This window comes from Microtus ochrogaster, chromosome 1, assembly GCF_000317375.1.
Source record: "Microtus ochrogaster isolate Prairie Vole_2 chromosome 1, MicOch1.0, whole genome shotgun sequence".
NCBI classification, from domain to species: domain Eukaryota; kingdom Metazoa; phylum Chordata; class Mammalia; order Rodentia; family Cricetidae; genus Microtus; species Microtus ochrogaster.
Genome location: NC_022009.1, coordinates 108,017,390 through 108,040,130, shown reverse-complemented (window position 1 = coordinate 108,040,130; position 22,741 = coordinate 108,017,390). Strand labels below are relative to the sequence as shown.

Sequence of the window (22,741 nt, the reverse complement as noted above, 5' to 3'; positions counted from 1 at the left end):
GTGTTTTAGAAGCCTGTGTGTGCTGTATCATGGCATGATGTGTAGACCACGTGTTTTAGAATTCATTTCACAAGCTTCTTTGAACTCTACTGAAGATAGTTCTTCAAAGTATTTATGTGTTACTTTATAAAGATGCCTCAACTTTTGAGAATAATTTAAATGATGATTTTTTTTCTAGATGTAATAAAATGCAAGAAGGACAGAAGCCCCTCCAGTCCTCAGCAGTGTCCCCTTTGCATGAACCCCAGGATGTCTAAAAACAGACCACTTGCTATGGTACCGGCTGGAGCCTTCCTGTGTACAAAGCCAACCATAGATCCGTCACTGAAGCCAAAGGGCCTGGCTATTCAGGAGGACAATGGATCTGCCTCCACCTCACCCCAAGATTTCATAAACCCTTTTGGCTCCCTGTCTTTGAACATGACAGACCTGTCCGGGAACAAGGCCAGTGTGGTCTGTACCATCCAAAAGCCGTTCAAGATGCTGCCAATTGCCTTCACTGAAGAGAATGACAACATCATGCTGAACATGTCACTTTCAACAAATCTGATGTGCAGTGTGGATCCCAATCACCTTCAGGCAGTGTGGCAGCTACTAGCTTTGTACAGCGACTCACCTCTGATGCTGGAAAGGAAGCAGCAGCTTCCTGGAACTCCACAACTGACTTCCAAATATAAGCAGGTGGCTCTTATGCCTGAAGACATTTTTACCAATATAGAGGCTGACTTCAGAGCTGATCCTTTCTGGTTCCAACAAGAAACAGTTTTCTTGCAGCTCAACAGAAACGCCACCACACTTAGCACACTGCAGGTCCAGTTCTCCAGTGACGCTCAAATCACTCTACCAAAGGCAGAGATGAGAGTGGTGAGAAGCAAATGGACCATGATTCCAAAGATGAACAACACCAAACTGGAACACACTGTTTTAGCTGGCAGTACAATTGCCCTGGACTGTCCGGGCCAAGGTGACCCTTCACCTCACTTGGAATGGCTTCTAGCTGATGGGAGTAAAGTGAGAGCCCCTTATGTTAGTGAGGATGGGCGAATCCTGATAGACAGAAGTGGAAAGTTGGAACTCCAGATGGCTGATAGCTTTGACAGTGGCCTTTACCATTGCATAAGCACCAACTATGCAGACGCAGACATTCTCACCTACAGGATAACTGTGGTGGAGCCCTATGTAGAACACGCATATGAAAATGGAGTTCAACATACAGTGGGTACTGGCGAGACACTCGACCTCCCATGCCAAACCACTGGTATTCCAGATGCTTCTATTACCTGGATTCTTCCAGGAAACACTGTGCTCTCTCAGTCATCGAGAGACAGGCAAATTCTTAACAATGGGACCTTAAGAATACTGCAGGTTACCCCAAGAGACCAAGGTTATTATCGTTGTGTAGCGGCCAACCCATCAGGGGTTGATTTTTCCACTTTTCAAGTTTCAGTCCAAATGAAAGGCCAAAGGTCAGTTGAGCATGATAGGGAAGCAGATGGATCTGGACTTGGAGATCCCAATCCCAGTGTTCCTCCTAAGCAACCACCATCTTCGAAACTCTCTACATCAGCTTTGACAGCAGGGGCAGAGGCTGGAAAACAAGTCTCCAGTATACAGAAGAAGGGCAAATCCAGAGGACTAATACATCGGCGGCGTGGGGACTCCACACTTCGGCGTTTCAGGGAGCAAAGGAGGCAGTTCCCTCTTTCTGCTCGGAAGATTGACCCACAATACTGGGCAGCACTATTAGAGAAAGCAAAGAAGAACTCAGTGCCAAAGAATCAGGAAAATACCACAGTTAAGCCTGTGCCGCTGGGTGCTCCACCTGCGGTGCTCCCTGCTGAGGAAGAACGTGCTTCCGGCAAGATTTCTCTAGATGAAGAATCAGTGGTTCTGAAAACGAAAGTGCCCGATGTTACAGAAAGGTCATCAACTGCTGACTCTAGACCAGCATCTTATGGCTTTGTGACAGGCATGGCATCTGGCACAGAAGTCTCCTCAACCATGAATCCACACACACTACAATCTAAGCACCTTCCTGATTTCAAACTCTCTAATGTTATTGACACTACAGCTGTGTCAAAGAGTATAAACCCAACTGCAGCAAGCAAACTCGAAGATGTAACCAACCAAAATCTAATCGTTATCTTCCCATCAGTACCTGGGGTAGCTGAAACTCAGGGTACTGCTCAGATAGGGAAAAGAACATTTTCCCAAACTATACACCCAGGAACAGGGGGAACCACGGTTATCAATGGCCATACCAACATGCTCAGCATCCTCACCAACGGAATTGATACAGTCTTGCGGTCAGCAAATCCAACAGAGGATTATGGGCATCCGATACCTATAACAGGACTCAGCAGAGCCAGGGGTAATGCCACCTCTTCTCACACTACTAAAGAGCCTCGCTTCCCCAAGAACCTTTTAGATTCACACACTGCTGCCCCTTCTCTACCTCACATTTCTAGAAACAGTACCGCTAACTTCCCCTGGTCCAGGCACTTTGGAAGAGAAAGGAGCAGAGGGCGAATTATAAGCCCATATAGAACCCCAGTTCTCAGACGGCATAGATATAGGATTGTGAGACCAGCACTCAAGGGACCTGCTAACAGAAGTACTAGTGAATCTTCAGCCACCAAACCCCATAAGATGTGCCCAACCTGTGCTTCCACAGAGAGACTCACCCTGGCTGCTACAGTACTGTCCACTCCAGGCTCATCTCTTAGCATCCTCCCCAGGGCTAACATCACTGGGGACATAGAAGGGTCTACCACTGTAGCTCTGAGCCCATCATTATTACTTAAGAACAAACAAACTGTAGATATTGAGACATTACAAACTACTATAAAATATTTCAGAGGTGAAAGTACCCAAGTGGCTCCCAGTGAAGCAAGCACGACTTTCACTCCCACACCTGCATCCCTGGCAAAAACTCCAGTAGCAAACAGTGGTTCCCTGAGTGCGCCCAGTACCATCCAGGAGGAAAGAGACTCAGTGATGACATCACCAGTCTCCGGTCCACTCAGCAAACCCTCAATGCCAAAAGAAGCAACAAACACAAAATTCTCAAGAAGGAAAATTCCCTGGCATAAAATCTCTGTAGATAACCGTAACAAAAAAGGGGTGTCGAAGAATCTGTATCAGTTTGGTTTACAGAAGAACACAGCCACGATGCTTCCCAAGATAGCTCCTCTTTTACCCACAGATCACGGACCCCCCTCACATTCTACCATGCTCTCTGCAACACGGATGCAAACTCTGTCTGTAGCAATGGCTGTCACTCACCACAATGCCACTGAAGGTGCCAGAAGTCTCTCAGCGGGCAAGGAGCAGTCCTTTGCCAACTCTTCCTCAGTGTGTCCTGGTGCCACAAGCAAGAGAGCTAATACAATGGGCTTCCTGTCGATAGAAACAGACACACTGGCAATGCCTACGGCCTCTGCATCTGTCATTATCTCTGAAACCCAAAGAGTAAGTTCCAAAGAGGCAAGAGATCAAATACAGGAGCCTCCGAAGAGCAGGAATGACCCAAACACCACCCGAGGGCAGAGTCTGGGCTTCATCATGTACCCATCTCCAACAACAGCTGATTCTTCCTTGGCTTTTACTGACTCCTCACTACAAGACACTAGCAGAATTGTAAGCACAGTTGCTCTCCACCCAGGAACTAGTCTCCTGGGCATAACTGAACTGTCCCAGAAGAATACTCAGGCTTTGGGAAATACAACAGCTTTAGAAACAACTTTGCTCAGCGAATCAGAGGTAACAACTGTAAAAAGGACCTCATCTCTACCACCACCCTTCAGCAACGGGGTTCCCCTAATGCCCATTCCTTCCCCTCCCCCCTTTGCTAGGGGTGTGGTTACAGACAGTGAGGTCACTTCGGTTTTCAAGATGGTGACCAATGGAATCGTCACTCTACATGAATCCTCAAGGAACAATACAGATCTGCAGCAATCCTCCACAGAGGCTCGCCCAGATCCCCAGACAGTAACTCGAACCACTAACTTTACCTCCTCTAATCTGTTCCCTTCTACTCCTGCGGCAGCAGTAAGAACAGATAAACCACAGATTTCTAACTGGAAGCCCTTTCTCTGGCCTGAAAACCACATTCGGCGCAAGGCATACTCAGAAACTATTTTAAAGGGGGAAAGGCCAGCAGGGAGCTTGTGGTCCCCTCTCAGCTTTCCAGAGGCCAGCACTTACGCCTTACATGGGGATAGACAAAAGCATACAGAGAGTGTGATTGATAAGAGACCTGTTCAAAACCCAACTTCCAAACTCCTTCCCTCTGACTCTTTACCTAAGCCCACACTGGAAAAACCAAGAATAATTGGAAGAAAGACTGCAAGTTTTACTATCCCAGCCAACGCTGATGCCTTTCTTCCCTGTGAGGCTGTTGGAAACCCCCTGCCCACCGTCCGCTGGACCAGAGTCTCATCAGGTATTTGTAGCCATTAGCAATACCTTAGTTACGAACCAAGGACATGATTGTATCTTTCAGAGTTGTCTTCAAAGGAGCAACACTAGTTTTAAATGTCTCCAAAAATATAAAAACTATTACTATCCTCACTTGACATTTATGTATTGCTCATTAGAAGAATTTTTTTTAGATTTTAATTTTACTTTTGTGTGTGCAAGCATTATGTATGTATGTGTACATGTGTGTATGTGTCTGTGTGTGCACTTGCACACATTAGGGCAGGTGCCTTAGCACAGAGGTATTAGATTCCCTGGAGCTGGGGTTCTATCTCCAGCCCCTAATAGGTTTTAAACTTCAGATGTATTTTATGTGTATGAGTGTTAGGCCTTCATGTGCGTACATGCACATATGTGCCCGGTATGTACACAGGTCAGAAGAGGGGACCATACCTCCTGGAACTGGAATTACAGATGATTGTGAGCCAGGATGAGGACACTGGGAACTGAACCCAGCTCCTCTGCTACAGCAACAAGTGCTCTTACCTGCTGAGCCATCTCTCCAGCCCCACTAGAATGGCTTTTAATGTGTTAAGAAGAGTTTGGTGGAACAACTAGATGGCTCCATGAGTAAAGGGAACCTGCAGCCAAGCCTGATGGCCTGAGTTCAATCCCCGGAACAGACACGGTCGAAAGAGAGACTTGACTCACAGGTTGTTTTCTGATTTCTGCACACTAGCAATGGCACATATGTGGCCATACATACACACACAAACCGGCATGTGCCTATACATACACACACAAACCGGCATGTTCATATGTGTGTGCACATACAAATCAATAAAATGTAATGATAAAAAAATGTTTAAAATAAAAAATGATTTTTAATAAGAATACAGCTAAATTCCTACTCCCTTGAGGAGTTAACAATGGATTCCACCCAGGGAGTGGTATGCCTATAGAATGTTTTGGTCTAGGGTGTGAGTGTTATTTGTCTTGTTCTAGCAACAGAATGTTTAACCTAGAATGTAGCCCATAATCCTTCAACTAGTCTGTTCACTTCCTTATATCATGTTAATGTATTTTGTTGTTGTTTTATTTTTATCTTATGCCTACCTTTTGTGGTTGGAGAGACTTTAAATAAATGGAAATTTAGCAAAAAAAAAAAAACCAAAAAAAATGATTTTTAAGGCTAGATAGAATGGCACATGCCGATATGCCCAGCAATGTGGATGAGTTCAATTCTAGCCTATGCTATAAAATTAGACCCATTTCAAAACAACAGTCTTTAAAAAATAGTTTGGATCAATTGGTTATCTCATATTAAATGATCTGCACTAAAACCATATACATTCAGGTAACATAGGGCTGAGCAGATTCTATTTATTTGTATATAGTTACTGTAATTTATATATTATCTATACACATATATATATATAAACAATAATTAATGAGAAGGAAACCATAAATTTGAAAAAGAGCAAGAGGGCGTACATAGGAGGAGCGGGAGGAAAGAAAGGGAAGGGGTAAAATTATCTAATCGTATTGTAACATCAAAAATAAAAACATTAATTTGTTAAGCCAACAAAAACTTTGAAAGTAGATCTCATATATATACATGTGTATACATAGAGAAATGTCATGTTGAACTATCTGAATTTTAAATTTAAATTTATGTGAATAAAAAATTGAAAAATAGCTTCAACACTGAAGAGTTTTTTCAGTTTAAATGTTATTTATTGTCAGCTTAACAAAAACATAGCTTCATGTTTTCTATCTAGTCTTTGATGCTGATAAACTATATATATATATATATATATTTCTTTCCTTTTATTAGGACTTGAACTATCCCAAGGGACACCGAAAAGCAGGTTCCATGTGCTTCCCAACGGCACCTTGTCCATCCAGAGGGTCAGTATTCAGGACCGTGGACAGTACCTGTGCTCAGCGTCTAATCCACTTGGCAAAGACTACCTTCATGTTATGTTGTCTGTGGTTTCTTACCCTGCTAGGATCCTGGAGAGGCATGCCAAGGAGATCACGGTTCATTCTGGCAGTACTGTGGAATTAAAGTGCAGAGCGGAAGGCTTGCCAATGCCTACAATTTCCTGGATACTTGCAAACCAAACAGTGATCTCAGAAACACCCAAGGAAAACAGAAAGGTCTGGGTAACACCGGATGGAACCTTGATCATCCGCAATCTGAGCCTTTATGACCGTGGCTTTTACAAGTGTGTGGCCAGCAACCCAGCCGGCCAGGACTCACTGCTTGTTAAGATACAAGTCATCACAGCGCCCCCTGTCATTCTAGAGCAAAAGAAGCAAGCTGTGCTTGCGGCTTTACGTCAGAGTTTGAAACTGCCCTGCACTGCAAAAGGAACTCCGCAGCCCAGGGTTCACTGGGTCCTCTATGATGGGACCAAACTAGAACCGCTGCAGTTGACACGTTCCAAGTTTTTCTTGTATTCAAATGGAACCCTGCATATAAGAAACATTGCTCCTTCAGACAGGGGCACTTATGAATGCATTGCTACCAGCTCCTCAGGTTCAGAGAGAAGGGTAGTGATTCTTACAGTGGAGGAGCAACAGACAGTCCCCAGGATAGAAATTGCCTCTCAGAAATGGACAGAGGTGAATTTAGGTGAGAAACTGCTACTCAACTGCTCAGCTACTGGGGACCCAAAACCGAGAATAATCTGGAGGCTACCATCTAAGGCTGTCGTCGACCAGTGGCATAGGTAAGCCTCTCTGTTGGAACTATCCCCTTCATTTACTTAGCTGGAGTACATCTAAAATGAGAAAGTGGTACAGCAAGGAGAGCAGCAGCTTCAAACACCATCCAGGATGCACAGGAAAGTGACTGTCTATAGAAGGGTATTCCATTTGATCTCACTGAACAGAAGGTCACTCTTACATGCTTAACTCTGAGGTCCAGATTCTTGATTTGGACAGCTAAGAGCTGTGGGAGAATCTTATTAGCCTCCATGTTGTTGGCAGGCAAATGTTTTTCCTTTTTTCTTTTCTCATGGCTGCTTTAAAAATAGTAACTGTGTAAAGTTATTCATAATCTCCAGATCAAAAAGAGAACTCGCTATGAGGTCGAGGCTCTAGGAACAAGATGTTCTGAGTTTCATTCAGGACCCTCTTATCAGATGCTTCACATGTTAATTAAGTCATAATCCTTTCTTTCTTAAAACTGCAGTGCACTTTGTGAAAGTCACATTAAGACCTTCTCAGAGTAAAATATATTAAAAATTCCATAAATGTGATGTTTGAAGATAAAAAACCCTTTTCTGCTATGTTCTTTATAAGCTTTTGCTTTACAAAGCAAAAATTATAGCTTATGAATTATAAATTCTTGTGATTTCCATGACTTTGTGTAGTGATTTTCCGTAATTCAGAAAAAGATGGAAATGAGAACTTTTATTTACATTTTTTTCTTTAAAATACTCATGCAATAAAAAGTAAACATAATATAAATGAGCTTAAATGTATATTGGTATAATTCAAGGTCTTTTTCCTAGTGTTCCAGTGAGCTGATACAGAATAAAATGAACAGACTTGTAATTTTTAACCCAAGGGTCAATATTAATTTTCAGGTTTTTCAGGCACCAAAATGACCTTAAATGTTAACTGTAATTCACTAAGATATAAAGTTATAAAATGCTGAGCTAGAGTGTCAATGTTAGAAACCACATGTTTACATATATTTTCTCCCGTGTGTGTCCCTATTTTGGCATTCAATATCTTTAATGCTTCATTTACCAGATTTGCCTTTAATTTCACAACACCACCTCTCAGAATTGCTGCGCCGGCTCTTAGTTTTTGCAGCTCTTTGTGAATTATAGGATTACTTTATTTATTTACTTCTTGGAAGAAAGTGACTGAAATTTTGATGGGATTTTTATTTCATTGAGTCTACAGATTAACCTTTTGACCTGGTAGCATGGGACCCCTTACCATTATTTTTTGTATTCCTTAGAATTTATAGTTTTATAATTCTCGATTTGTACGTTATCAAAGCTTTCTGGTGGAGTATTTTTAGTTTCCTATGTAAAATAATGGTCTCTGAAAAATAAGGTTAATTTCTTCTTTTCTGATCTGGACGCCTCAGTTCCCTCTCATTTCTAATTGCTTTCACCAAGACTTTCTTACTATAGTAAGCAAGAGCAGTGGAGCAAAGGGAGCCTTGTTCTGATCTAAGGAACGCTTTTAGCCTTTTCTAATTCAGTGTGATATCGATGGTAGATTTTTCATATATATAATAAAAACTCTTCCATCTAATAAAAAGCACTAGTATCTGACAGACATACTGATAATTTCTATGAACACATAAAGAGTTATTTGCACTTCTTCTTAAAGTATAAATAGAAATTCCAGGGACTCTCAACATACTTTTAAAGGGGCAGCACATCTTCATTCTAATCTGAAAACACAACAATAATCAGTATATTACCACAATGCTGTGACCTACCATTAAGGTGCCTTTCTCCTTCAGCAGCTACATGGTATCCCCTTGACTCCCCTTTTACTCTCTCTATGTATCTCTTCCAGTATGGCTATATTCTGCCCTGCCATAGGCCAAAGTAGCTTTATTTATTAACCAATAAGACAACACATATACAGAAGGACACCCCACATCACAGCTAGATTTCTTATGCAGCCCAAGGGCAACTGCTTATGGATGCTGCCAACCAGAGAGAGAGGAGGGAAGGGAGCCTCCCTTATCAATCAATACAGTCTCCCTCAGACATACTCACAGGGCAATGTGGTACGTAAACTCCATCAGTTGAGACTCTCAGCTATTTTTAGACTTGTCAAGCTCATAGGGAAGCAAAGACAATCTTGTTAAATTGATGCTTGTCTCTTTTTGAGGTTTTTCACTTCAAAGCTACTTCAAAAGTCCCCAGCCCTCTCCTAAGCAGATAATCTTTTCTTATGTCATTGTTCTTCCAGTGTTGGTTAATAGAGGATGTTACATTCTGGAGCATCATTAGATCAAATCTGAGGTATCACTTTTGTTGTTGTTCTTATTGTTTCTAAAAGGCTGTCTCTTTACCAGTAGCATTAACATTAACCAGAATCACCGATTAACATTAGTCAGAAACAGTGATTGCTTTGACAAAGATTCTGTGTTCTTAGAAGCCCCTAAGGTAAGTGTAGTGCACACTAAAATTGGAGTCTAGATCTCAAACTTAATTATTCCCTAAGTAACCTGAGATATCTGTCAAATACTGTGGTCAAAGTTCCTGGCCACATCTATTGGATCTGAATCTCTGGAAAGAGAAGCTATGAAATATGCATAAATTTGGCCCTAGGCAATGCTAACACAGGCTCTAGGAGTCCCAGCACTTAGGGAATTAGTCCTCAGACTCTCCTACATGTGATAATCATGTGAAAAGCCTGATGTCTAGGCCAACTCCACATCACGTAAGCCATACATCCTAGTCTTGGAGCATGGGTCCAAGTATTTCAGACTATACAGGCTGAAGATTTAATAATGCAGCCAAACTTGAAAATAAATGGTTTTAGAATGCATTAGGAGAAATTAATAACAGGTGGTAATGTGCCACTAGACAAAAGACAGGTTTTTCCAGAAATTTCAATCAAGTTCACCTGATGATTTCCTCTATAAAATGGGAGAAATACTTGAGGATTAAACAAAAAAAAATCTGTACAAAGTTTCAGTAATTTCCTTTATTTGTGTGTACATTCTCATGATTTCACCTTGGCGTCTTTCCAGAGAAATTCCTTCCACACTTGAGAAAAACAAAAAGCACACTAATCTTATATTATTCTCTATATAGTACTCTCCACATCTGAAAACGACTTGACGCTGTTGACTTGGGTAACAGTTATACTTCAAGAAGTCCTGGGCTAGCTGGATGACTTGGCTGGTGAAGATGCTTGCTGCTGTCCGACCTGTATGCTCTTAGCCACTGGAACATCCCCGCCCCCCATTAGAAGCTTTTTAAATGCATTCTTTAAGAAGTTTTGGGGCAGACTAGATGGTTCAGCTGATAAAGACACCCAATGCCAGGCCTGATGACCCCGGTGTACAGGGACGAACACACACACAGTTCTGAGTTTCATTTGTGAGTTTAGCTCATGCTGTCCAAAGAAAGAGGGAAAGTACACTTAGGTGTTCTTGATTCTACTCAAAGCTAGGCTCAGTTTACTCTGGAAAGATCTTCCATCTGGTGGTCAAATGTGGCAATTATAGACAATGCAGTGGCAGTCCTGAAGCCAATACAGAAACCATCATTTTACAGCTGCCTAGACAGCAGGTACTTCGGTTTCTAATGAGTCTTAGATTGGTGTTCTCTGTAGTCATCAGAGGAGAAACTGTTCTTCAGTTAAATAACTTAATGATTGCCCCATTAATATATTTTAAAGCTATCATCAGACAATAATTTAACACATACATGAGTTATTTTTCCTCAGTAGAAAATTTTAATTTTTCTGGATTCTTTTACTTCCAGCATTTCTCTTACCCTGCGCTGTCTTAAAAAAATTATCTAAGGAGATTCACTAAAAGTGTATTTGGGAAATAACCACTTGTCTCAGGTAAATCATACCTTGTTACAGAGCTGTTCTTTAAAGCAAATGGCTTGGATAACAGTAGGTGATTAAGATCTTCATTGTAACATTTTAAGAACTATCCATAAAGTTAGTGTCAAGCATAAAACACAAACATGTGCACACACACACACACACACACAAGCACACACAACAGGATGTGGTAGATACAGTGATAAGCTTGATAGTAGCAATGATTTTCATTGTATCTATGTGTCAGAATTTCATAGTAATAATTTACATGTACAACTATGGCAGTCATCTCTTGGTAAGGCTGGAGGGAGGTAGCATCACATAAATCAGGCCACTCCTACACAGTATGATTTTCCACAAATGTGCATAAGTTGCACAAAATTTTAGCCTTTTCGTGTGTATGCCCACGCTCATGTTGGTGTGTCATGTGAGGTGGCCAGAGGTAACTAAACAGCAGGTATCTTCCACAATCACTTTCTAGTGACCTTGGACCCAAAGTTCAACTATTCAGCTACACGAGCTGTCTATCAAGCTCCAGGGATCCACCTGTCTCCATGCTCCTGTTGCTGGGGTCACAAATGCACGCTACCATGTGTACCTTTCATGTGGGCACTGGAGATCCAATTTCAGGTCTTATAATTGTGCAACAGACAATTTGCTAGTTGAGCCATCTCCTCTGCTCCATGTTCAGTCTTGGAAAAAGGTAACTCTGCCCACGGTAATCAGCTGTACTTTCACACTTGTCTCTCCTTTTCTTAGAATGGGCAACCGAATCCAAGTTTATCCAAACGGATCCTTAGCTATTGGCTCGGTGACGGAAAAGGACGGCGGTGACTACTTGTGTGTGGCAAGAAACAAAATGGGAGATGATCTGATCCTGATGCGGGTTCGCCTAAGACTGACGCCTGCCAAAATTGAACACAAGCAGGATTTCAAGCAGCAAGCGCTCCATGGGAAAGATTTCCAAGTGGACTGCAAGGCTTCTGGCTCCCCTGTGCCTGAGGTATCCTGGAGTTTGCCTGATGGGACAATGATCAATAACGCCGTGCAAGCTGACGATAGTGGCCGCAGGACCAAGAGGTACACCCTTTTCCACAATGGCACCTTGTATTTCAACAGAGTTGGAATGGCAGAGGAAGGAGATTATATTTGCTATGCCCAGAACACCTTAGGGAAAGACGAAATGAAAGTCCACCTGACAGTTGTGACAGCCATCCCACGGATACGGCAAGGCTATGAGACCCACATGAAGATCAAGGCTGGGGACACAGCGGTTCTTGACTGTGAGGTCATTGGGGATCCCAAGCCAAGTGTATTTTGGTTGCTGCCTTCCAATGACGTCATTTCATTCTCCAACGGCAGGTATGTATTTCATGCCAATGGAACTCTGTCCATTAATAATGTGAAACTGCTTGACTCTGGGGAGTATGTGTGTGTAGCTCGGAACCCTAGTGGTGACGACACCAAAATGTACAAACTGGATATTGTCTCTAAACTCCCACTAATCAATGGCCTGTACACAAACAAAACTGTTATTAAAGCCACAGCTGTTCGGCACTCCAAAAAACACTTTGACTGCAGAGCCGATGGGAGCCCCCCTCCCCGGATCACGTGGATTATGCCGAACAACATTCTCCTTACAGCTCCATACTATGGGAGCAGAATCACAGTCCATAAGAACGGAACCCTGGAAATCCGGAACATCAGGCTTTCCGACTCAGCGGACTTCACCTGTGTGGCTCGGAACGCAGGCGGTGAGAGTGTGCTGGTCGTGCAGCTAGAGGTCCTGGAAATGCTGAGAAGACCAACGTTCAGAAACCCATTCAACGAAAAGGTCAGCGCGCAGGTTGGCAGGTCCACAGCACTGGACTGCTCTGTGGACGGGAACCCACCCCCTGAAATAATCTGGATTCTCCCCGACGGCACGCGCTTTTCTAACAGAAGGCCACATTCCCCGTACCTGATAGCGAGCAACGGTTCTCTCATCATTCATAGAACAACTCGGGACAAGTCAGGAAAGTACCGCTGTGCAGCTCGAAATCAGGTGGGCTATATTGAGAAGCTCGTCATACTAGAAATCGGCCAGAAGCCAGTTATCCTGACACACGCACTGGGGATGGTGCAGGGGGTCAGTGGAGAACCTCTGTCACTACACTGTGTATCCGATGGGATCCCTAAGCCACATGTCAAATGGACCACGCCAAGTGGTTATGTAATAGACAGATCGCATGTTAATGGAAAATACATAGTGCATGAAAATGGCACATTGGTCATCAAAGAAGTGACAGCTTATGACAGGGGAAATTATATCTGCAAGGCTCAAAACAGTGTTGGCCAGGCAGTGGTGACTGTTCCGGTGATGATCGTGGGCCACCCTCCCCGAATTATAAACTCCCCACCCCGCAGCATGCTCAGGAGGACAGGAGAGGCACTTCGACTTCACTGTATGGCCCTGGGAGTCCCCAAGCCAGAGATCATCTGGGAGAGGCCAGAACACTCCCTGCTCTCAAAGGCCAGAGGAAGGAAACCCCACGGAAATGAGCCACTTTACCCACAAGGCACCCTGGTCATTCAGGATCTCCGATCCTCCGATTCTGGAGTCTACAAATGCACAGCACAGAACCCACTTGGTACTGATTATGCAACAAGTTACGTTCAAGTCATCTGACAGGAAGAACAGCTAAAACTGAGAAGAGTTAACATTGAAGGGTTTATTTTTTTTTTTTTGGAAGAAGTTCAATCAAAGGCAGCCATAGGCATGGAAATGAATCTGAATACATTTACAGTATTAAATTTACAATGGACATGCAGAAGAGACTTGAAAATAAATGCATAAGGAAACGATGCTGAGTTTCTATGGATTTCAACTCGAACTCTTTAACTTAAGGCACTTTGATTTTGCCAACAAATAACAAACATTAAGAAGAAACAATCTACTACAAAATAACAAATGGCAAATGCACCTGAATTTCTAGTAAAGAGAGCTTGCTCTCGCTCTCAGTGGCCAGCCGCCTAGTGTCCATCTTCTACCAGTGTTACACACATTGCACTCAGAGGGGGAGACACTGGGAAAGATGAAATTTGCAGTCTATGGACATCTTAATGTACACATATTTTTGTCACTGCCTTATAAACATGTTGATAAAAAAAACTTACAGAAAAGAAGCACTGAACCGTTTTGATTATGATGTAGTTCATTTGTTCACGCTAAAAATTCTCATTGTTTTAATACCCGCATGAAAAAAAAAACATGCCAACCACACGGATGCAGGCTAGCTTTCCTCCACGGAAAGAGCAGCCCAGCGCTCACACGCCAGGGAATGTGAAAAGGGTGCTGCACATCTGTCCACACATTTGTCATCCTGAGAAGTCTTTGCAAGGACGATGAAACCACTTTCTAACTTTAAAACCTGGCTAAGGCACCAGCTGTTCGGAGCCATTTCTAAGAAAGGTTTTCTAAGGAGGAATCACTCCTTTCCAAGAGTCTAGACCTCGTACACATAATGAAGTTCCCCCATCTTTAAAATCTGAATGTTTTTTTGTGTAATTTGCTGTACTTATATTCCATGTTTAATTCAACCCAAATATATATGGGGGTAATTGTATGATTTGCCTCTTTTATTCGAAAGTCTGGGGTTTCCTTAGCATAATTTCTCTGGCTTCTGATCAAATAGTCATCTATGTGTGAATGGCGGGAGCCTTTTCGAGTCTTACTGAGTTAGGTTAGAACTCTAAAGCTGAGAGCTTTGTTAGCTTGTGTCAATCATTTGAGACTTAACTCCACTGGGTCTCCATCATGCCTGCCTCAGTCATGAGCTGATTGCTGTTAACATCAGTGCTCTATGGCCGCCAGAGGTCGAATGATACCTCTACTTTTAGATGAGGAAGGGTAAATAAACAAGACATGAAATCCTAAAATGAATCGGCCTGTAATATAACACATAAATTAAGTGGTTCTTATAGCCAGAAATTAAGGTTAAGTATACCCGATTCCATCATAGTTCAAGGTCTGATCTTAAAAAGCTGAGCTTTCTATCTTAAGACAATTTCCTATCCACAATCCACAATAAGGGTTTCCCTTCTGACCATTTTAATACCACCCGCATGCATTTTCTATGAAAGATAAATAAAAATCCCTCTCAGAGTGCCGAATTAAGTGTCAGTAAATATGACAACTAAATTGAAAAATTCTAGTTGCTTTCCTTATAATGCACAGGGGAAAACAGTTCTAGGTTTTTCCTCAGCCACCGTGGCATCTGTTATTTAAGAGGGCCTTAGCATGACTGACCTTCCTCATCTCAAGAAATAGAACAGACAGCAACAAAGGGACCATTGCCTTTGTGTGCAAACAGACAAGTAAGCCAACTTCGGCAAAGTGTAAAGTGCGTACAAACGCTACACAGTTCTCCCACTCCTGCTGCTGTGTGCGATGCTGAGCTACAGAAACGGATGGTTCAGACTGAAACTGGAATTTTAACTACCAACAACCGTTGAGTAAAGACCAGAAGGAACAGGGCGTGACTCACCCACTAGGCACAACATTCACGCTGCGGTGGTTCTGCCAATGCAGTCACGTGGTATGTTACTTTGAAGAGAACTATCTTTGTGAGCTGAAAGCAGGACTCCGGAGAGGAAAGCAAAGCTGACTGAAATGGACTGCATTGTCGAAAGCAGATAGAATGCTCACTTAGTGAAAAGAATGGTCTTTAATGTTTGGCAAAAGTCTTTCCCAGCCCAGAGTAAACACAAAACAAGCAGGCTGGAGGGCTATATTTCACAGTGTACAAAGCAGTTCACATGGATGTTGCCATGGCAAAGGAAGCAAACATGTATCTGAGGTCATTTGAATGAGTAACTCACCTAGGAAGATATAAACTATTTATATAATGATCTGCAAAAGAAATTATCTAAAGTTGTACTAGCTACAGTTTTAAAAAGTAGTTCTACATGGTTTGCTCTTCACAGACAATCTATTCACAGTATGCTTGACTACATTACATGTGAAATCATACGCCAAAAAGAAAATGAACCCAACAAAGAACAAGGGAAGATTCCCTACATGTGTCTTAAAATGCCCTGCAATTTTCACATTCAAAATTTTATGCATCTAATTCTAAAAAAATATCATATGGAATACTCTTAAGTTACACAAACTGATAATAATTTACTGTATTTTTTCACTCTAATAGGAGCAAATTACCACATACTTGAACAAAGTTAAAATAGTTACTATTTCTTTATAATAAATTTGATGTATAATTTACTTTACTTGTGCTTTTTGCACCAGTTTATAAATACAGTATAAGCAATACACACCCAAGACGGACACCAACATTAATAATTAAATTCAAAATAGCAAATACTTACCATACAAAATTAACAGTAAGTACACCTTTGATGAATTACCAGAGTCTTCTGGACTGTGGAGCCAGACTCTCTGGAAACCGTGTCAAGTCTAAGCACAGTAGAATCTAAGGCCAGCTGTGAGATTTGTTTATCTTTTTTTTTTTTCTCAAGTTGGCATGAGGTTCTGAAGAACCAAAACTGGACAGTTTTTACCAAAACTGGCAGTAAGTAAATGAACTGATTCCACCGTGGCTCTTTTGACCTCCAGTAGCTGCTGTACCTTCATGGAGAATCTGGTGAAAGAGCTGGCCACCAGAAACAAGGTTGAGTGCAGTCACTTGGAAGAGGCTCCCGCACATCTCTGAAGCCCTGAAGAAGCGGAAGTACTAAGCAACAATCTGTTTCAGCACCTTTGGACCACAAAACGAAAGCAAAGCAAAGTCCTTCATAACTGGGAACAAAGTTTATAAAGTGCTTATGAAATGATCAACATTTCAAATTAGAACGATGTGAATCAATGCTCGCCCCGCCCTCACAGGGGGATGCAGAGTAAATGTGTCATCCTCCCGTGAGAATTGCCACATCTTTCAAATCAGTAGTTTGGTCTACCACAGGCTTAAAAAAAAATCATTCATTAATACATAAATATTTAAACCTACCGTACTTCATTCATTATGTAAATATGAGATAAAAAGCACCAGTTTCAAAAGGTCAGCTACCAATCACACTATCTGGAGTAGGCCTGTGTGATCCACATTTTACAACCTACTTTGAAAATGATAAAACCAAACCACAACTTCTTTACTTATTTAAATACCTCTGCAAGAAGTGTAGCATAAAATATAGGGAAACATAAATAACTCAAAGACCAAAGGAGACTTCTTATGATGACTAATAAATTTGATTTTCTGTTTCTCAGTGCAAACATAAACTTCGCGTCTTCTCTTTCAGATTCAAAAGTGTGAAGGGTGTGCGCAGGGGGTCACTCCTTGCTGTGGCTGGTTACCTAGTGGAAAAGCAGAGTTAACCGTTACAGGAACAAACTTGTGCTGCAGATAATGCTTCTGCTCTGGTGTTCCTGTCAGGGAAAGCCTCCAGTAAGGGGGAACAAATCAACTGGCTAGACCCTAGGCCAATAATCACACTGGGCGACCAAGTGCATTCTGTAGAGGGGACGCCTCCATGTGAGAGTCTCACATTTACCAACACAATGCTTTGGGATTAGAGAAACTGACTCATCTACCTTGCTCAAGGGTGGTGCTATGGGACACAGCAGAGCAGGCCAACATGCTCCCCAGCTCCTCGGGACTGACTTGTAAACACCGTAGCGCTAACCTCCGCCTTCAGACTGTATTCTTGGAAAGAATATTGGCTCTAACACCTCATTCCGTTTCATTGTTTAATCACAGATTATTTAATAGACCATACTGACTAAGTAACAGCTAGGGCAAAAAAAATATATGTACAAAGGAGTGTATGTATGTACGTACGTATGTAACAAAAGCAATCAATTAAAAAGAAGCTATCAACTTGATAGAAGAGGTATGGGAAGGGTTTAACAAAATGTAGCCAAGAGATGCTAGACAAAAGGGAGGGGGAAGGTGATTCAATTCTATTTCAATTAGGAACATACTTAAAATGGCACCAAAGTGTTTACCTAATTATTCTTTATCAATAAAAAATCAGGAGTCACATATCGAGGTAAGAGCTTGAATGATCGGAGAAGCAGAAGTCACCAGTGACCTCCTCTCTCTTCCATTCCTCAATACAAAAGGGCTGCCCACCCGGCCTTACTACTTCCTGTCTCCCATCTGTCTACAGTCCTCTGAAACCTCTATGGTTAAGGTTGTTCAGCTCATGGCTAGCTCTGCCCTCTGACTCAAAGCAAACGTTACTGTCAGAATGGGATCGAAACATTGCAGTGTGGTACAGAGAACACGGTGCGTTTTCTGAGGAGTTCCCACTGTTCTAGGCTTCTAGCTGCTGATTGCCACATCTTCCCCAGTCTGACTGAGACGGGTACTTACTAGAAAGCTGCTTCTGGAGCTGTCGCACCAGGGCGGCTGTCTGTTGCTGCTGCTGGGTCTGCTGCAAGCCTTGCCTGGGGAACTGCAATTGCAACAAGGGGAAGGATGAATCAGCTACCATGCTACACAAGGCACCGGCTGCACCTTGGCTTGCCTAATCCACTGTCACATGCCTACAGAGAAAAGGCTCATGCCCAGAGTGGATAACCTTGTTTGTGTCTACAGTATACATAGCCGGTAAACAATGCCATTCAATATACAGCTGGCAAACAGTGCGTTCACGGAGGCCTTTATTTGTGGAGTCTTGAAGTGCACACTACAGAGGTAGTCTACTCTTTCAAAGACCACTGTCACTTCACTCTTCACCAGCCGGAGGCATATCCTGACAGCCCGAATCCCTCTTGCTGGCAAATGCAAGCTCTCTGGTGTGGAGATCAGACCAATGCCCATGGACCTCGTGGACAGAAAGGAACCTGCCAGGAGTAACGTGTGCTAGCGTAACCTCATTAGGGTCATGACCTCCAGCTGAGAGCCAGGGCAGGGCTAGCAGAGCTCGACACCAAGAACTCAGACTTGAAGGGTTTTCTCGTGGTGCCTGGTGAGGGAGACCAGAAGTATTACAAGGGGGACGAAGAACCCATGTGCAGTTCCTCCCATCAAGCTCAGATGATAAGCTGTGGCTGATGTTCGAGGGGGGAGTGGGACTGATCAGCATTTGATAGAAGGAAAATTATTTTCTATTAGAATCACCAGCTGTACTCTGTCATTTCTGAACACTGGAAATCAGACAGTAGTAGCTCTTCCTTGTTTTTTTTTCCCTTCTTGGCTGCCTTCTGGTTGCCTGCAAACAGTCGGGATGCTCTGAAACAAGCTTCCCTTTGCCATACACACAGCACTGGTCCCTTCCCATTTACCTCAGTCTGTGCTGTGTTTGCCCGTCTCCCTGTACGGAATACCCTGTGGAAACTGGCACAGCACTCTAGAGAGCACCCCAGGAGATGAAAGGGAAGGAGCAGAAGCCGGCTAAGAAGGAGCCTTGCTTTATTTTGCCAGCCTTTCCAGCGGTAGCCCTCTGCTGGCTAAGCGCATCCAAGGCAGGAAGGCCCAGGTTCTTCCATCAGGTAACCTGGATCTCTCCATCTCCGCTCTTCTGCCTCCACCAGGCTTAGAGGTCTGATATGCCTGGAACACATTTGAGTTGCTTTACCTTAGTCTGCCTCACATCTCTGAGGAGTTTTTAAAAAGACCATTCTCAGTGTGAATGCAACATGATTATGTCTTCCTTGGAGATCGTCGGTATGACTGAAAGTAGCCTAGGATTGTCAGCAATGTAGGAAATAAAAATACAGAAGGCTAAATGTGAATCGCAGCCAATGGATAATATTCGCTTCACTAATTCAATATTTCATGGGACAAAAGCTGCATTTAGTCCAAGTAGCCCAACAAGAGATTTGAGAAAACTCTTTTGCTAACTGCTTGCCTGAAATTCAAATTTAATTCAAAGTTCTAATTTAGATGGCATTGCCAAGCTGACTCTTAAGTTTATATGACATCTAAAGCCGATAAGCCATTTCCAATACCAGTGTTAGAGTTCTCCCACCCTCTCCACATACAGTTCTTGGAAAAGAGAATAAGAACCATTTCCATTATATGGAAAAGTCAAAAAGTGCTTTTTTAAAAAAATCAGTTCTTTCAATGCTTATTCAGAATCCTACTTATCAATTTGTTCCACATGCCCTGCACTATTCTAGGCACTATAAACACATATGGCCACACTTAATCCTGATGCAGGACTGACTATCCTAAATTTACCCAAACTGTTTGGAACAGATATTCTGGAGTTCAGTGTGTGTCAAAGGTTAACTCTCACCATGTGATTTGGGCTGACCTTACCCTCCCTTCACCCTGTCCTTCTGCAGTCAAGCATCCCCATGGTTGCTCTAGGATACATGAAAAGAGCTGGATGTCTGTTCTTGTCAGCCTTTGCTGTATACCCTTGCCCTTTCAGAGGTGTTTGGATTCAGACATCAAACAGAAAGGACTATGAACCTTCACTACTAATATTCTCAAGATCCAGATGATCTGTGCCATTTGGCTTCTGAATCCCAAGGGCACTCTAAAAACTACATTGATTTCTCCAAACAGAACGTATGAACTCCTTGAGGAAGACCAGTATAACATGTTTCTGCTGGCCAAAGATACAGTATTATTAACTAATGCTGCTGTCATATACATTTTTTTGAAAGGCAAAATGCAATACAATAGGAGCCTTGTCTAAAGACCAATGTATTTCAGGTCACCTAATTAAGACAGCATAAAATGGAAAGAAAATACTTAGAAGCATGGTGTGAATATTATTTTCTTAAATGTTGGAAGCAGCTTTAAGGAAAATATGAACTCCATCTGTCAAATTTAGCTAAAAATACTTTAATCATAACATACAAGCCTTATAAAGATTGTAAGTCAGCAACTACAATTATGGCAAAGATTGAGAGAGCACAGGTATTTCCCCAGGAAGGGCAGAGTCTACTGTCAGTGGTCCTTCCTTCACAGAAGACAAAGGGCACAAGCATAGACACTAAGTTGTCTCTACAGTTAACTGAGAGACATGGGCTTTTCTTAACCTTCCATGCTCATTTCACAGAAGTCTCCTGATGACATCTCAAAGAGGTGACGATTTCTGTCTTATGGCAGTTTTGACCTTAAAAACACTTTAGTACAGTAATCAAGTTGGCCACAGGTGCTGGTAGTCACTGTCTACCATGACCCAACTGATGCTATCAACTAAAGGGAACCAACCAAGGTAACAGTCAAAGGAGACAGGTCAAATACTGCCTTTCAAGGTCACTTACATTCAAGCTTTCCACCATGGGCTCCCCAGATTTCTCTATCTTTTGATCTCTGTTAGGACTTCAACTATATCATTCAAAATAAAAAAAGCTATAGTCCTAAACCCTAAGACCTCGGATTGCAACCTCACTTGGAGAGGGAGTCCTTCCAGAGGGAATCAAGTCAAAATGAACTTTATTATAACAGAACTTGATATACGAATGGTATTCTCATAAAAACGGGGACATGGGCAAACTGGTGCAAACAGCAAAGATGCTGTATGAAGGTCAAGCAGAGCCTGGCTACCAAAGACAGCTGGTGCAGTGGGAGAGGCTGGAACAGACTGGCACAGGCTCGCCCACCAACACACAGAGGGAACCAACATTGCTGACTCCCGATCTTTCACTTCCAGTTCCCAGAACCAAGAGGGAAAAACAATTCCAATTTTAAGCTAAGTTCATGCACTTTGTACAGCAGTTCTAGCAAGCCAATTCAACCTCTGAAGCTTTTAGACTAAAAAGATAAAGCCACCACATGCTACCTGCCATGTACAACATTGCCCTTCAGCCATTTCCTATGATTCTTCATTCCCTGGTGGCAAAGAGCACACTTGGCACTTTCATGACAAGCTCCCTAACACCTGAAGGGGTGCTGGCTTCTACTGAATAAACCGAATTAACACTTGCTGAATTCCACTGTAACCATTGGCTGACAGGAAGTGGCCGGGTAAGTCATCAGGAGGGTGGTAACTGCTACTTACTCCTCCCTTAGTGCAGCACTGATCAGAACCCAGAATCCAAGCTCACCCCTCCTCAGCAGCCAGGGGAGCAGGCCCAAAACTAGAGATGGATCTGCTAGAGATGTTTACTATAAAGAATCCAAGGCATTGAAAAAATAGTAAATCTCAGAGAGTGAAAGTAATCAAAAGGAAATGTGAACTTTTTCCTTAAATCTCCTGAGGCCTTGTGCCCTTGCTATTGATATACACAAGTAGTTAAAAATATTTTTTACATCTGTCTGTTATTATGAGACAACCAAAAAGGGGTATAGAATATACCAAAACACCTTTAACAGTACTATTTTTTAAACTGGCAACATTCCAAAATTTTAACTGCAGAAGAATGGTTCAGCAACTGAAAAACACGATGACATCATCATCATAATTTAAAAGTGTGTGTATACCCAGATGCAGTAGCACACACATTAACCCCAGTACTGGAGGCAGAGGCCGGCATCTCTGTTAGAGGCCACCCTGAGCTAGACTGTGAAATGCAGGGCAGCCAGAACTGCATCGTAGGACCCTGTCTCAAAGGGTGGAGGTTGGTGGGAAAGAGAAGGCTCAGTTAAAGCTAGGCTCACAACTAAATAAACATCATAGGTACACAAGTGTGCTATATAAAGTACACCCAAGAAAGACTTCTGATGATGTGAACATCTCTCAGTACCAGCCACTCCTATAAACCTAGAGTTTCTAATGCTGAAATTGAACACTTAGGTCTGAACATTTTAAGTTTCCTAGCCCATCCTAACACACACACACACACACACACACACACACACACACACAC

At 42.5% G+C, this 22,741-nt stretch overlaps 2 protein-coding genes across 3 annotated transcripts in view; one reads left to right on the top strand and one right to left on the bottom strand.

Annotated features, from left to right (window-relative positions):
* Positions 1-13,646, top strand: part of Igsf10 (immunoglobulin superfamily member 10) — a 24,452-nt gene extending 10,806 nt beyond the window's left edge. Inside the window, exons 1-4 of one of the 2 annotated variants that reach the window (XM_026780342.1) lie at positions 4,147-4,444; positions 6,257-6,330; positions 6,432-7,157; positions 11,731-13,646. In XM_026780342.1, coding sequence (XP_026636143.1) covers positions 4,376-4,444; positions 6,257-6,330; positions 6,432-7,157; positions 11,731-13,639 — 2,778 coding nt within the window. In that variant the 5' untranslated portion in view covers positions 4,147-4,375 and the 3' untranslated portion in view covers positions 13,640-13,646. Of the gene's footprint in view, positions 1-178; positions 4,445-6,256; positions 7,158-11,730 lie in introns of those variants that run through there. The other variant, XM_026780300.1, reaches the window with a different exon arrangement.
* A 23-nt stretch (positions 13,647-13,669) lies between these two features.
* LOC101989511 (mediator of RNA polymerase II transcription subunit 12-like protein) overlaps positions 13,670-22,741 on the bottom strand; it is a 224,414-nt gene continuing 215,342 nt past the window's right edge. The window contains exons 29-30 of the mRNA XM_026780392.1: positions 18,345-18,426; positions 13,670-17,323 (exon numbers count right to left, since the gene is read on the bottom strand). Coding sequence (XP_026636193.1) covers positions 17,271-17,323; positions 18,345-18,426 — 135 coding nt within the window. The 3' untranslated portion in view covers positions 13,670-17,270. The remainder of the gene's footprint in view (positions 17,324-18,344; positions 18,427-22,741) is intronic.